The sequence below is a fragment of the Schistocerca americana genome, chromosome 1 (genome assembly GCF_021461395.2).
Source record: "Schistocerca americana isolate TAMUIC-IGC-003095 chromosome 1, iqSchAmer2.1, whole genome shotgun sequence".
In the NCBI taxonomy this organism is placed as follows: domain Eukaryota; kingdom Metazoa; phylum Arthropoda; class Insecta; order Orthoptera; family Acrididae; genus Schistocerca; species Schistocerca americana.
The window spans coordinates 898000540-898015263 of NC_060119.1; the positions used below are offsets into that span (position 1 = coordinate 898000540).

Below are 14724 nucleotides of genomic sequence, written 5' to 3' on the forward strand. Positions count from 1 at the left end.
AGTAACCGAATATTCAGTAAACAACATTAACTGTACATAAAATGAGTGTTCAGGTGGCAACTCATTTAGGAGTTTGGTGCATGAGGTGAAGTATAACAAACAACCACGCAGCTCAACCCAATCTGGAACATTTCAGAAAGAAGCCGCTGATACCTTCAGAGTTGCAATTGTACACAGAATTGAATCACTGTATCACTATAAAATTCTACAGCTAGCTACTATATGTGACATATCCTTTTCTGCTGATTAAAGTTATGTATTTCATTAACACTGTGCCAGTAGACATTAGCATCACAGACACTTAAAACCTCAACATGCATTTGGTGATGAATCATCAGAAAATGCAAACTCTCAGAATACACACAATTTATTTACAATTTGGTTATCACTTGATAACACATATTTATGTCTTTACTCTGCAAGCTGTCTTACAGTCTGCAGCTGACATTGTTTCGGGTGCAGCACTTCGTTGCCAACTGACAACAGATAACATAAACATACAAAATACTAAAGGACTGTACTGAAAAAATGACACTAAAAAGTCACATATCAGTTAATACAAAATTTCTTTAATATACTTTAGTAAAGCATGAATCTTTGATTTCTGCTTTCTCCTTTAGTTTCCAATGTAGACAACCAAGAGGAAAACTCTACAACAAAAGCTGAATTTTCCATTTTCTAGAAGAAATCTAATTCCTAAACAATGAAAAAAGCCAAAAAAATTAAAGAAAGGTGGCAAAATTGGAAGTTAACTTTGATCTGTTTCTGTTAATAATGCACATTAATAACAAATGGCATTCTACCCAAGATACACTGTTAATTTTCCTGGTATTTCAGTTCGAACTGTTGCCTCATTATTGATGCACCAGTCTTTTTGTCTGCATTGTTTTAATTTTGTTTTCAGGATGATTAATCAGACATTTTATTGACTTCCCACACTTCCTTCTCCTTTCTGGCTCTAAGTCCTATAATATATACTTTTGATTATAAAATTCCTTAACACGTCTAAGAGAGATGAGTGTCTCTTAATTTATAATAATCATAGACTGCTACTACGTTCAGCTGTATGCTGTGCCACAGGATGGTCCACTTTACTCTTGGTCAGTTTGGAGGCTGAATGGCTGCTGTAAACTGTAGCCCACAGCATAGTGGATCACCCTGTGGCACAACATGCAGTTGAACATAATACACTTGATTTCAATGGCTTCTTCACAACCTCTCAACCACTAGTTTCTCTGAACTGTGCAGATGGGAGTGATCCTTGCAACACATTGCTCACAAAACCTAAAATAACCTACTGTCCCCACACCCTCCACCAACAGTTTCCGCCCCCTGCCCTGTCACCTCCTCCCACTTCACATATCTTCACCCCCATAGTGCACTGCTCTCTGCCAATGCACCAATGCACCCACCATTCTTTTCCCCTGTTTGGTCCTCTCCGTTTTAGCTACCTGTCCTCCTCCCCCCCCTCCCCCCCCCCCCCCCTGCACAGCCCCTCAACACCCACCCTTGCAGCATTGTCTTGCTGCCTTGTAGACCTTGGACACTCTGCCAAGTATCATTCTTCTTCCCCTAACTGTACTCTGCTATCCTTCCCCCTTCCCTGCCCCACTCCAGTCTGCTGCATTTGTTCAACACAACAAAGTGCCAGAGATAGCGATCATATGTACATGAGGTATGGTTCCTTAAAAAAATGTGTGTGTGTGTTTTCCTTTCTTTTCTGAAGAAGACTGGCTGAAAGCGCAGTGTGTAACAGTCTTTTCATTGTGGCTGTCTGCAACTCAACCTGTCCTCTGTACAGTGAGTAGCAATCTATACTTTTCCTAATATTGCTGATATTCCAACCTGGACTTTCCATTGTTCATTTTATAATAATCATATCTTTTCTCAAATACTGTGCTTATTACAGATTCTTATTTTGGTGTAGTGCTTCTACTCTGGCTCTGCTGTTTATGTTCACAAGTGATATTTGCTTGATAAACTACATGTCTGTACAATGTAAACAAAGAGTTAATTCAAATGTATTACTATTGCAGAAGGTATATAGCATAAAGCTGTAAATAACTTTTCTCAAACTATTAAACAATACCGTGCATTCAGGGACAACTCCTTTGTATACTTCATAAAATTCTTCAGCATTTGGATAGTCCATATAAAACATTTGCATTCCTGTAATTCTGAAACCACTTTTTTGAATTTCATATATGATATCACCCAGTAAACCTGCAAAATAAATATGCATAAAAAACACTGTGTTAAAAATGGTGCACATTTCACAGTCTAAATTTTTCAGTGTTATGAACAGAATGACTGGCCAGTACTTACATTCAGGAGTTCAGGAGCTGAAATTACAGTACTGCCTATACACACACACATGAAAGCATAAGGACTGCCCTAGCTTTCAGAACTCCTCTGGGAGAAACTAATAGTTTCCAAAACCTAGGATATTTTTTGTACTTTCATGTGTACATAAGTAGCAACACTGGAACTTCACCTCCTGACCTGCCATTCAGTCACCTTATAATTTTATAGTAAGTCTGTTTATTTTCATTCCTAACTTTAACTAACAATTGTCACTTAATATTCTTTTGAAATTGTTTTAAAGTATGAATTCCCCGTGGTTACATTTATATTTCATTTACTATGTCAATGTATTTCAAAGTCTGTGATTTCATTTTCAGGTATACGACATTAATCACACAATTCCAGAGACAAACACCTATGATGAAACAACAGGCTTTAAAATTCATCATGCATAAAAAATCAAATACAAGTGAGACAGAAGGTGCATTTCTCAGCTCAAACACAATTTTAATTAACTGTCATGAAGCACCCCTCAACAATGTATACAGTTAAGTAAAAACCTTTTCATTTGCCAAGTAAATCAGCTTGACATCTGTCAAGTCATGGTGACAGTCTTCAAACTTAGACAATTCTGAACAATAAGTCTGAATTGAATGCCATACAATGAAATTGACTAAATGTAGGATTAAAAATCACCAAATTGTTTTGTCAAACAAAATTCTGAAATAAGTATTTGCAGCCAAGTTCTACCGTCTATTCATATGAATATCCACTACTGGCCATTAAAATTGCTACACCATGAAGACGACATGCTACAGGCGCGAAATTTAACCGACAGGAAGAAGGTGCTGTGATATGCAAATGATTAGCTTTTCAGAGCATTCACACAAGGTTGCCGCCGATGGCAACACCTACAACGTGCTGACATGAGGAAAGTTTCCAACCCATTTCTCACACACAAACAGCAGTTGACCGGCGTTGACTGGTGAAACGTTGTTGCGATGCCTCGTGTAAGGAGGAGAAATGCATACCATCACGTTTCCGACTTTGATAAAGGTAGGATTGTAGCCTATCGCAATTGCGGTTTATCATATCGCGACATTGCTGATCACATTGGTCGAGATCCAATGACTGTTAGCAGAATATGGAATCAGTGAGTTCAGGAGGGTAATATGGAACGCCGTGCTGGATCCCAATGGCCTCGTATCACTAGGAGTCGAGATGACAGGCATCTTATCCGCATGGCTGTAACAGATCATGCAACCACGTCTCGATCCCTGAGTCAACAGATGGGAACATTTGCAAGACAACAACCATCTGCACGAACAGTTCGACGACGTTTGCAGCAGCATGGACTATCACCTCGAAGACCATGGCTGCGGTTACCCTTGACGCTGCATCACAGACAGGAGTGCCTGCGATGGTGTACTCAACGACGAACCTGAGTGCACGAATGGCAAAACGTCACTTTTTGGATGAATCCAGATTCCGTTTACAGCATCATGATGGTCGCATCCGTGTTTGGCGACATCAATGTGAATGCGCATTGGAAGTGTGTATTCGTCATCACCATACTGGCAGATCACCCAGCGTTATGGTATGGGGTGCCATTGGTTACACATCTCGGTCACCTCTTGTTCGTATTGACGGCACTTTGTACAGTGGACGTTACATTTCAGATGTGTTACGACCTGTGGCTCTACCCTTCATTCAATCCCTGCGAAACCCTACATTTCAGCAGGATAATGCACGACGGCATGTTGCAGGTCCTATACGGGCCTTTCTGGATACAAAAAATGTTCGACTGCTGTCCTGGCCGGCACATTCTCCTGATCTCTCACCAATTATAAACGTCTGGTCAATACTCTTTATGAACTGTGGTATCGTGTTGAAGCTGCATAGGCAGCTGTACCTGTACACGCCATCCGAGCTCTGTTTGATTCAATGCCAAGGCGTATCAAGGCCGTTATTACGGCCAGAGGTGGTTGTTTTGGGTACTGATTTTTCACAATCTATGCACCCAAATTGTGTGAAAATGCAATCACATTTCAGTTCTAGTACAATATATTTGTCCAATGAATATCTGTTTATCATCAGCATTTCTTCTTGGTGTAGCAATGTTAATGGCCAGTAGTGTACAATTTATCTACTGTAGTAGCCCGGCTGGAAGAACTGAAAACAATGAATAAGTCATTAATAAATAAGGACCATCAACATAAAATATTTAATGTGTGCAATGTGTTATTGTTGTGCTGTCACTGGAACAGCATTGTTGTACAGTAATTTACCAGCAAAGGAAGTTCAAAGAGAGTACAACAGAATGGACAGGAGTGCTTTGAAACCCCAAATTTGAAGCTGCCTCACAGCTCATATCCCTGCAATAGACCAAGATGCAAGACCTGTCCCATGTAATGTACCACTACTACCTATTAGCCCATCAAAGGCAGGGCTACCTGTGAAAGCACCTACATGATCTACACGCTAAGCTGCAACCACTATGCTGCTTTCTACATGGGAATCACAACAAACAAACTATCTGGCCTCATTAATGGCCTCTGTCAAACTGTGGCCAAGAGACAGCTGGACCATGCAGTTGCTGAACATGCTGCCCAACATGATGTGCTGCATTTCAATGACTGCTTCACAGCCTGTGCCATCCCAGTTCTTCCTACCAACACCAGCTTTTCTGAACTGTGTAGGTGAGAACTCTCCCCAAAACATGTCCTCCTTTCCTGTAAACCCTCCAGCCTCAACCACTGCTAGTCCCTGTCCTCCACCTACCTATCCCCTTCCCTTCTCGCACTCCAAAAGCAGACAGTAGACATGCCTTCTTTTCACCAATGCATCTACTAGTTTTTTCCCCTTCTCTCCTCCACCCTCTCTCTTTTCTGCTACCCCCCACTCTTCATCCGTCCCAGCAGCACAACCTCCCCACTCTGAACGTAGCAGCTCTATCCTGTCTTGACCATATTCCTGCATTCTCTCACAAGCAGGACAACATCTTCCCCCCATCCTGCTATTCCTCCCCCTCCATGCCACCTCCTTACCCCCCCCCCCACCCCCACACACACACACACACACACACAAGCCTCTCCAGATTGCTGCTCACATCAGACGCTGTGTGTGTGTGTGTGTGTGTGTGTGTGTGTGTGTTTTCTATTTCTAGAGAAGGACCAGAAGTCTGGTCTGATATCAAAGTGTACAGCAGTAAAATAAGTTATAGGAAGTTTTAACAACGGCAAGTCCGGAGTGAAATAAATAATATTAAGAAAAGTGTAATTTTGTCATATGATGACATGTTGGAGACCGTGGCTGTTTTTGAAGACAAATGTTGATCGTGTTAGGACAGCAACCAGCCACAAATTTACTTTGAGTTCCTTTATTCAAAGGAAACCGTTACCGGTTTCGAATCGTTGCGATTCATCATCAGACGGTTTACACGCTTTCTTTCTACATTTGGTGTGTTTTTTACAGATTAATTGTCCTAAAATATAAATAAAACACAATTACAAACACGCCACACACAGATGGTTGCGTTGCAGATTTTCGTTGCATGTGACTTATCATAGAAATACTTTCACTTATTCTAGACCATAATTACTTTAGCTTCAACAACAAACTGTAACAACAACATGATGCAATGGGAAGTAGCTTAGCTGGGATATTGGCTGACATTTACATCAACCATATAGAACAAAAATTCTTTTCTGCCAACCAGCACATCTCAAACAAAATAATATACTACAGAAGATATGTTGATGATACAATACTGCTTTTTGATGGTACAAGCAATGAAATAGATACATTAGCAGCAGATCTTAGCAAAATGCACAAAAATATTAAATTCACAGTTGAACATGAAACTAATAAAAGCATCAACTTTCTTGACCTGAAAATTTGCAATAGTAACAATAAACATCAATTCAGTATTTACAGAAAACCTACCACCACAGATGTCAGTATTAGCAACTCATCTTGCCACCCCCGCCAACAAAAAATGGCATATTTCAGAACGATGCTACACCGAATTAAAAAAGTACCAATGAGTGACACAGACCAACAAAATGAAATCAATATAATTAAAACAGTTGCTCATAATAATGAATATAAACCCACAATAATAGAAAAACTCCACAACAAAATGCAGACAAAACCCACAGATCCACTTCACAGCAGTCACTTCAAGCCAAATCAGTGTGCCACTGAAGCCAAACCTAAATATGCTACTCTTCCATACATAGGCCCACATTCATACCAAATAGCTAACTTATTTAAAAAGAAGAAAAATATCAGAATCAGCTTTTCCACAAAAAATAAATTACAACAAAAAGTGATACATGATGTAAACACCTCCAAGAGTCCCTACCGTAAATCAGGAATATACAAACTCAAGTGTGATACATGCCCAAAATTCTACATTGGACAGACAGGCAGAAGTTTTGAAATTAGATATAAAGAACATATTGATGCCCTAAGACTTGGTAACTTGAACAAATCAGCATTTGCAGCCCATATTGCTGAAGAAAACCATTCAATGGGTAACATTGAGGACAACTTAAAGATTTTACATCTAACAGAAAAAGGGGCCACTATGAATATATTAGAAGAATTAGAAATACACACACACAAAAACAGCACCCCAGACTATATCCTTAACGAACAAACAGAGTTGGCTAACGCCCCTTTCCTGAAAAATTTCCAAAAATTACTTTCCAGCCTCCAAAGCAAATAATATTAATACACCTATCTGCAGATCAAGTAGAAAATTTATATGTTACTATAATTCTCATGCTGCCAAATGTAATAAAATAATGTACTATTTTACCTATACAGGTCTACATATATATAAAAACTTTATAATTAAATCAGCAATAACAAAAAAAAAAAATTCAATCTCTCTGCACTAATGTAAAAGACATTACAGCTTTGTAAAAGAATATATGATCCTTTCCAAACATAGGACATCATCGTCAAATGTTACGATATATCATAGCATCTGTGACACCCATATGTTTGTAAGCTCTTTGTATGTACCAAAACATGTGGTGTGTGGTTGGAATGAACTCAGCGACAAATCTAAAGTGTACAGTGAGAACTATTACGTGTGCAACAACGAGGATGCAGTGGGAATGCATTTACATCGATTGGATGAACGTTATAGAAACAATCACTCGAAACAGACGTTTCACGTAAGTCACATGCAACGAAAATCTGCAACGCAACCATCTGTGTGTGGCGTGTTTGTAATTGTGTTTTATTTATATTTTAAAACAATTAATCTGTAAAAAACACACCAAATGTAGAAAGAAAGCGTGTAAACCGTCTGATGATGAATCGCAACGATTCGAAACCGGTAACGGTTTCCTCTGAATAAAGGAACTCAAAGTAAATTTGTGGCTGGTTGCTGTCCTAACACGATCAACATTTGTTATTAAGAAAAGGTCGATTGCTACACACCGCATTGGGAAGGCATTGAGTTGCTGATAGGCACCATGAAGAGACTGCTAAATATTTAAGTTTTTGGACATAGTCCTTCTCTGGAAATAGAAAACACACACACACACACACACACACACACAAACGCAACAGATGCTGTAATATGCAACATGTGTGCTGTGTTATTTTCTATAGTGCTATATAATGTTTGACAATTGTCATTCACTTAGAAATGTGCTTACTGTAATGTTTGTTACTGCACAGATCATTCTTGTATAATTAAATGCAACACAACAACAGCAAAATTCACAGAGTAATTAGATCAGCCTTCAACAAAAGCAAACTGATTATTAGTCCGTTGTGTATTACAGGTCTCATGCATATGAGAAGTTTGATGCGATCAAATAAATTTACAGTCAGAAAATTATAGGTTATCACAAGGAAAAGGTTTACAGAGTATGACTATCAAGTCATATTCAATCATACTGCAACAAATTTTGCACACACACAAAGATAAAATGTCTTCCTGTGTTAGTTAGTTAGTTAGTTAATATGACAACACAAATAATCATACACTACAACACAGGCAAACACCACAGCCATTTACAGGAGACAGATGTACACGTGACACTTCATAACAGATTAGAGATATGCAATGGCAAAGTACTAATACTAGGACCTTGCTGTCTGGCATCTGATTACTACAAGGTGCAGAACTTTGCTTCCGCCATTTGCCGATACGTGGCGACAACGGTAAGTCGCGATCGAAGGAACAGATCGCAGATGTCAGACAGTCAGCATAGCCTTGTTCAAACATTAGTCGATTTGTGTCTGCATCATAAAGTTGTTCTTGATTGAAAATGTCAGTTTACGAGCCTAATTCTCATCATTTGTTTCAATATGAAGAAAACAGCAGCTGAGTCTCATCAAATGCTCTCAAATACGTACAGTAAGGACACTACTAGTGAAAGAACATGTTTTGAGTGGTTTCAACACTTTAAGAATGGTGATTTTAATGTCACAGACCAGTATAGTGGTGGAAGAGAGAATGTTTTCGAAGATGCAGAATTGGAGACATCACTGAGTGAATACTCGCGTCAAACTCAAGAAGAATTGGCATGATTAGTGGGAGTGACACAGCAAGCCATTTCAAAATGTCTCAAAGCTATGGGCATCATTCAGAAAGAAAGAACTTGGGTCCCGTGTGAGCTGAAACCAAGAGACATTGAATGGCATTTACGTGTCTGTGAACCGTTGCTTCAGAGGTAACCCTAAAAGCAAATAATCGTGGGGATATCCCAGCCATGCTTCCACGTTGACAGCCAAACTGAATATTCACGGCTCCAAGATAATGCTCTGCATTTGGTGGGACCAGCTCGGTGTCGTGTACTATGAGCTGTTAAAACCAAATGAAAGAATCACAGGTGCCCGTTATCGAACACAATTAATGCGTTTGAGCAGAGCATTACAAGACAAATGGCCACAATACAGCAAGAGGCACGACAAACTGATTTTGCAGCACAACGACACTCGACTCACATTGCAAAAGAGGTCAAAACATACTTGGAAACATTACAATGGGAAGTCCTATCCCACTCGCCGTATTCTCCAGACATTGCTCCCTCTCACTATCACCTGTTTAGATCAATGGCACATGGCCTGGCTGACCAACACTTCCAATCTCATGAAGAAGTCGCAAATTGGATCAATTCGTGGGTCGCTTCAAAAGATGAACAATTTTTTCAACGCAAGATTTGACACTGCCCAAAAGATGGGAGAAAGTAGTGGCCAACAATGGAAAATACTTTGAATGATACATGTGTAATTAATTTGTTTCATTAAAGCCTCAAATGTTGGGGAAAAACCAGTGGAAGCAAAGTTGTACACCTTGTACATGGTAATGAAAATGTCATTTGTGTTACCAAAACTGTGGCAAATGTACAAAATGTTTCCCTGTAAAATAACTATCAAATCACACCTTCCTGAACTGCATGAGGCTTTATTACACAGCATGTACAATTCTTGAATGTTGCTGTCGTCTTTGGAGTCATCTTTCCATCAAGATCACGACTGGACGCAGGGAAGAAGATGGAAAGCTCCTAGAGTATGAAATAAAACTACATGTCAAAAACAGATTGTAATAATTGTAGGACCACAATATACGCTGAGGTGACAGAAGTCATGCGGTTGCAATATGCATATATACAGGTGACAGTGGTATTGCGTACATGAAAAAGAGAAGTGCACTGGAAGAGCTGCCATTTGTACTCAGGTGATTCATGTGGAAAGGTTTCCGAAGTGATTATGGCTGTATGACAGGAATTAACAGATTTTGAACACGGAATGGTAGTTGGAGCTAGACGCATGGGACATTCCATTTCGGAAATCATTAGGAAATTCAATATTCTGAGATCCACAGTGTCAAGAGGGTGCCAAGAATACCAAATTTCAGGCATTACTTCTCACCACAGACTCGGCGGCCGATGGCCTTCACTTATTGACCGAGAGCAGTGGCGTTTCCGTAAAGTTAACAGTGCTAACAGACAAGCAACACTCCATGAAATAACCACAGAAATCAATGTGGGATGTGCGACAAATGCATTTGTTAAGACATTGTTGTGAAATCGGGCATTAATGGGATATGTCAGCAGATGACCACGCAAGTGCCTTTGCTAATAGCACATCCGCTCCAGTGCCTCTCCTGGGTTCGTGACCATATCGGTTGGACCCTAGATGGCTGGAAAACCATGGCCTGGTCAGATGAGCCCCAATTTCTGTTGGTTTGAGCTGATAGTTGGGTTTGAGTGTGGCACAAACCCCATGAGCCATGGACCCTAACTGTCAACAAGGCACTGTGCAAGCTGTTGATGCCTCCATAACGGCGTAAGCTGTGTTTACATGGAATAGATTGGGGCCACTGGTCCAACTCAACTGATCATTGACTGGAAGTGGTTATGTTTGGCTACTTGGAGACCAAGTGCTGCCTCTCGTGTTCCCAAATAATGATGGAATTTTCATGGATGACTATGCACCATGTCACCACGCCACAATTGCTGGTGATCAGTCTGAAGAACATTCTGGACAATCTGAGCAAATGGTTTGGCCACTCAGATCACCTGACATGAATCACATCAATCATTTATGGGGCATAACTGAGAGGTTAGTCTGTGCACAAAGTCAGGCACTGGCAAGACTTTTGCAATTATGGACAGCTATAATGGCACTATGGCCCAATATTTCTGCAGTGGACTTCCAATGACATGCCATGTTGAGCTGCTGCACTAGACTAGACAAAAGGAGGTCCGACACGATATTAGGAGGTATCCCATGACTTTTGTCACCTCAGTGTACTACACTTTCCAACAGCACTTTAATATAAAATACTACAAAAATTTATATGACATAATACAATAGAATTTCCAGGAATCAGAAAAAGTCACACAGTTCATGATTTTGTATCAGTACCACAATTAACTTTGAAGGCCATTACTATAAGCTTGAACATTTGTAGGCTTAAACATCAACATTATAACAACAATGAAACTCACATTTTTGGGTGGAACTATGAAGAAATGGTAACCTACCCTACTCTTAGACCAAAAAAATTATTTCACAAAACTATGAAGAATCTGTACGCCTAACAGAGTGTGAGTAAGTTATGAAGACAAATATCCTTATCCTATGTGCACTTTATAAAAAGAAGTAAGATTTGCTCTCTCAGAAATGAGCTGTGTCATCTTACAGACACAAGAAACAGAATAACAAACGTGACTCAAAGACATAAAAAGCTGAGTCACAAAAGCACATTACCTAAATTAAGGTGTTTCAAAATTTAGTGTACAAAGCAGAAAATTGTTTTATAATAGTTTCTCAAATATGGTTACTGTACTTCATACAAGCTTTGCACTTCACTATTAACAATTTTGCACAAAATAATGTCATTGCTTTCTGAAAACTTACATGCATCTACACTTGACCCAATTTTCCTCTTCTTACAAAAAACTGCTTTACAGAAGTACTTACATACCTATAGTTACAAATTCTAAACTGTTCATCAACATAAATTTTATTATCATAATATAAAGTACCTAAGAGCTACTATAGCCGAAAATATGGTAAAAACAAAGTTTTCCCGTAAAGGTTCTGCAGATCAAGATCCAAAGTGTTAACTTTCAATAGCATCTCAATACGAAATTTACGCAACAACCATCTTCTTTAGCTTCACAAACTCTTCACAGTTTTGGCATAAAATTTTGAAGTCACAGCACACAATATTGCCCAGAAAGTTATAAACACAGATGCGCAAAGTGTCACACAAAATACAAAAACATTATCTAATCTCCTCAAATAATACCTGTGATGTGGACTCTAAATTGTCATCTTTGACTATGAAATATGTAGAGGAGGAGGATCTCAGCCAAATATTAGAAACTGTCTCCTACAAAACCTGCTGCAATACATAATTACCCTCTAGTCAATCTAAAAGGAGTTCTGAATGCAATGATTGCCTCTCTACACATAAATTCCAAATCTACAAGCCTTCTCAATAGATCAGAACCATATGTCTTACACTTCCTGTCAAAGATACATAAGGTTAATTATCCCAGTGATCCTGTCACTTTTGGCTTTGAGTTTTTGAATTACCCACTAAAAAACAAGTGTAACAACATCTAAAAACAGTTTTCACAAAGCTCATTCTACATCCAAGATAACTGAAACTTCCATGACTGTTTGAGATATAGACCCCCCACCCAGTAAATTTTATTCTCTCCTTTCAATGTCAACTGTAAATATCTATACCCATATATCACTCAAATACAACGACTGTGCATTGCTGAGCACTTATGATACCAAGACTTACACCTCTTTCTTCATCACTGTGATAAATGGCAGCGTTTGAAAGACAAGCTCTTAATTCCTATTTTCTAATAAACTCTATTTCGTTTGATTCAGATTCACAGATAACATGAGTTTTCACAATGAGTTTTCACTGAACTCATAATGATCCCGGAATTCTAAACTATCCCAAATAGCTACAGGGTTATTACAAATGATTGAAGCGATTTCACAGCTCTACAATAACTTTATTAGTTGAGATATTTTCACAATGCTTTGCACACACATACAAAAACTCAAAAAGTTTTTTTAGGCATTCACAAATGTTCGATATGTGCCCCTTTAGTGATTCGGCAGACATCAAGCCGATAATCAAGTTCCTCCCACACTCGGCACAGCATGTCCCCATCAATGAGTTCAAAAGCATCGTTGATGCGAGCTCACAGTTCTGGCACGTTTCTTGGTAGAGGAGGTTTAAACACTGAATCTTTCACATAACCCCACAGAAAGAAATCGCATGGGGTTAAGTCTAGAGAGCGTGGAGGCCTTGGCATGAATTTCTGATCATGATCTCCACCACGACCGATCCATCGGTTTTCCAATCTCCTGTTTAAGAAATGCTGAACATCATGATGGAAGTGCGTTGGAGCACCATCCTGTTGAAATATGAAATCGGCGCTGTCGGTCTCCAGTTGTGGCATGAGCCAATTTTCCAGCATGTCCAGATACACGTGTCCTGTAACGTTTTTTTTTGCAGAAGAAAAAGGGGCCGTAAACTTTAAACCGTGAGATTGCACAAAACACGTTAACTTTTGGTGAACTGCAAATTTGCTGCACGAATGCAGGAGGATTCTCTACCGCCCATATTCGCACATTGTGTCTGTTCACTTCGCCATTAAGAAAAAATGTTGCTTCATCACTGAAAACAAGTTTCGCACTGAACGTATCCTCTTCCATGAGCTGTCGCAACCGCGCCGAAAATTCAAAGCATTTGACTTTGTCAACGGGTGTCAGGGCTTGTAGCAATTGTAAACGGTAAGGCTTCTGCTTTAGCCTTTTCCGTAAGATTTTCCAAACCATCGGCTGTGGTACGTTTAGCTCCCTACTTGCTGTATTCGTCGACTTCCGCGGGCTACGCGTGAAACTTGCCCGCACACGTTCAACCGTTTCTTCGCTCACTGCAGGCCGACCCGTTGATTTCTCCTTACAGAGGCATCCAGAAGCTTTAAACTGCGCATACCATCGCCGAACGAAGTTAGCAGTTGGTGGATCTTTGTTGAACTTCGTCCTGAAGTGTCGTTGCACTGTTATGACTGACTGATGTGAGTGCATTTCAAGTACGACAAACGCTTTCTCGGCTGCTGTCGCCATTTTGTCTCACTGTGCTCTCGAGCGCTCTGGCGGCAGAAACCTGAAGTGCGGCTTCAGCCGAACAAAACTTTATGAGTTTTTCTACGTATCTGTAGTGTGTCGTGACCATATGTCAATGAATGGAGCTACAGTGAATTTATGAAATCGCTTCAATCATTTGTAATACCCCTGTAAATAAAATATAGATGATTTTCTCCAGGTCTCATGCCGATTTTCTTGACATTCGTCACCTTACGGATTCTTACTGTTTTACTCATGGTAAGCTGACCAACTCTTCATTTTGGTAGTTGGTCCATGTGTCCCCACGAAACAGCCTCATTCTTGTGCTGCTGGATTCTGGGAGGCAGATACACTATGCTGCAAGCAGTACCAATATTTATACCCACAATTTTGTAAATGTTTCTGGTTTCAAGGAACCAGAAGGACAACCAGTTGGTGACCAATTCACATTTGCCCAATCTAACATGGAGTGAAAATTGTGACTTTAAGACCAAAGAACATACTACTACTTCAACGTATGCAGTTACCTTACTCATTGGAACAAGCAAGACATTAAGCACAGTGATAGTTAAAAGTATTTTACTGACTACTGGGAAGTATTTCAAAAACCAATTTAGAAATCTCCCTTCCAGCCACACCCATTTTTTCTGCTGCTTTCACACATCAAATATTGTCATTAGTCTTCTGTTCAATGAAAATACATACAGCTTATAAGTTGTTAGCCCTGTTAGAAGACACGCAATCCTCTTACATTTTCTATTGTATATCTTTGGTTTT

General features: G+C 39.6%; 1 protein-coding gene across 2 annotated transcripts in view; it reads right to left on the reverse strand.

Annotated features, from left to right (window-relative positions):
• LOC124614786 (nucleoside diphosphate kinase 7) overlaps positions 1-14724 on the reverse strand; it is a 105718-nt gene that overhangs the window by 10975 nt on the left and 80019 nt on the right. For both annotated transcript variants that reach the window (XM_047142972.1, XM_047142973.1), the window contains 2 exons: positions 9719-9839; positions 2090-2223 (listed from right to left, as the gene is read on the reverse strand). In XM_047142972.1, coding sequence (XP_046998928.1) covers positions 2090-2223; positions 9719-9839 — 255 coding nt within the window. The remainder of the gene's footprint in view (positions 1-2089; positions 2224-9718; positions 9840-14724) is intronic.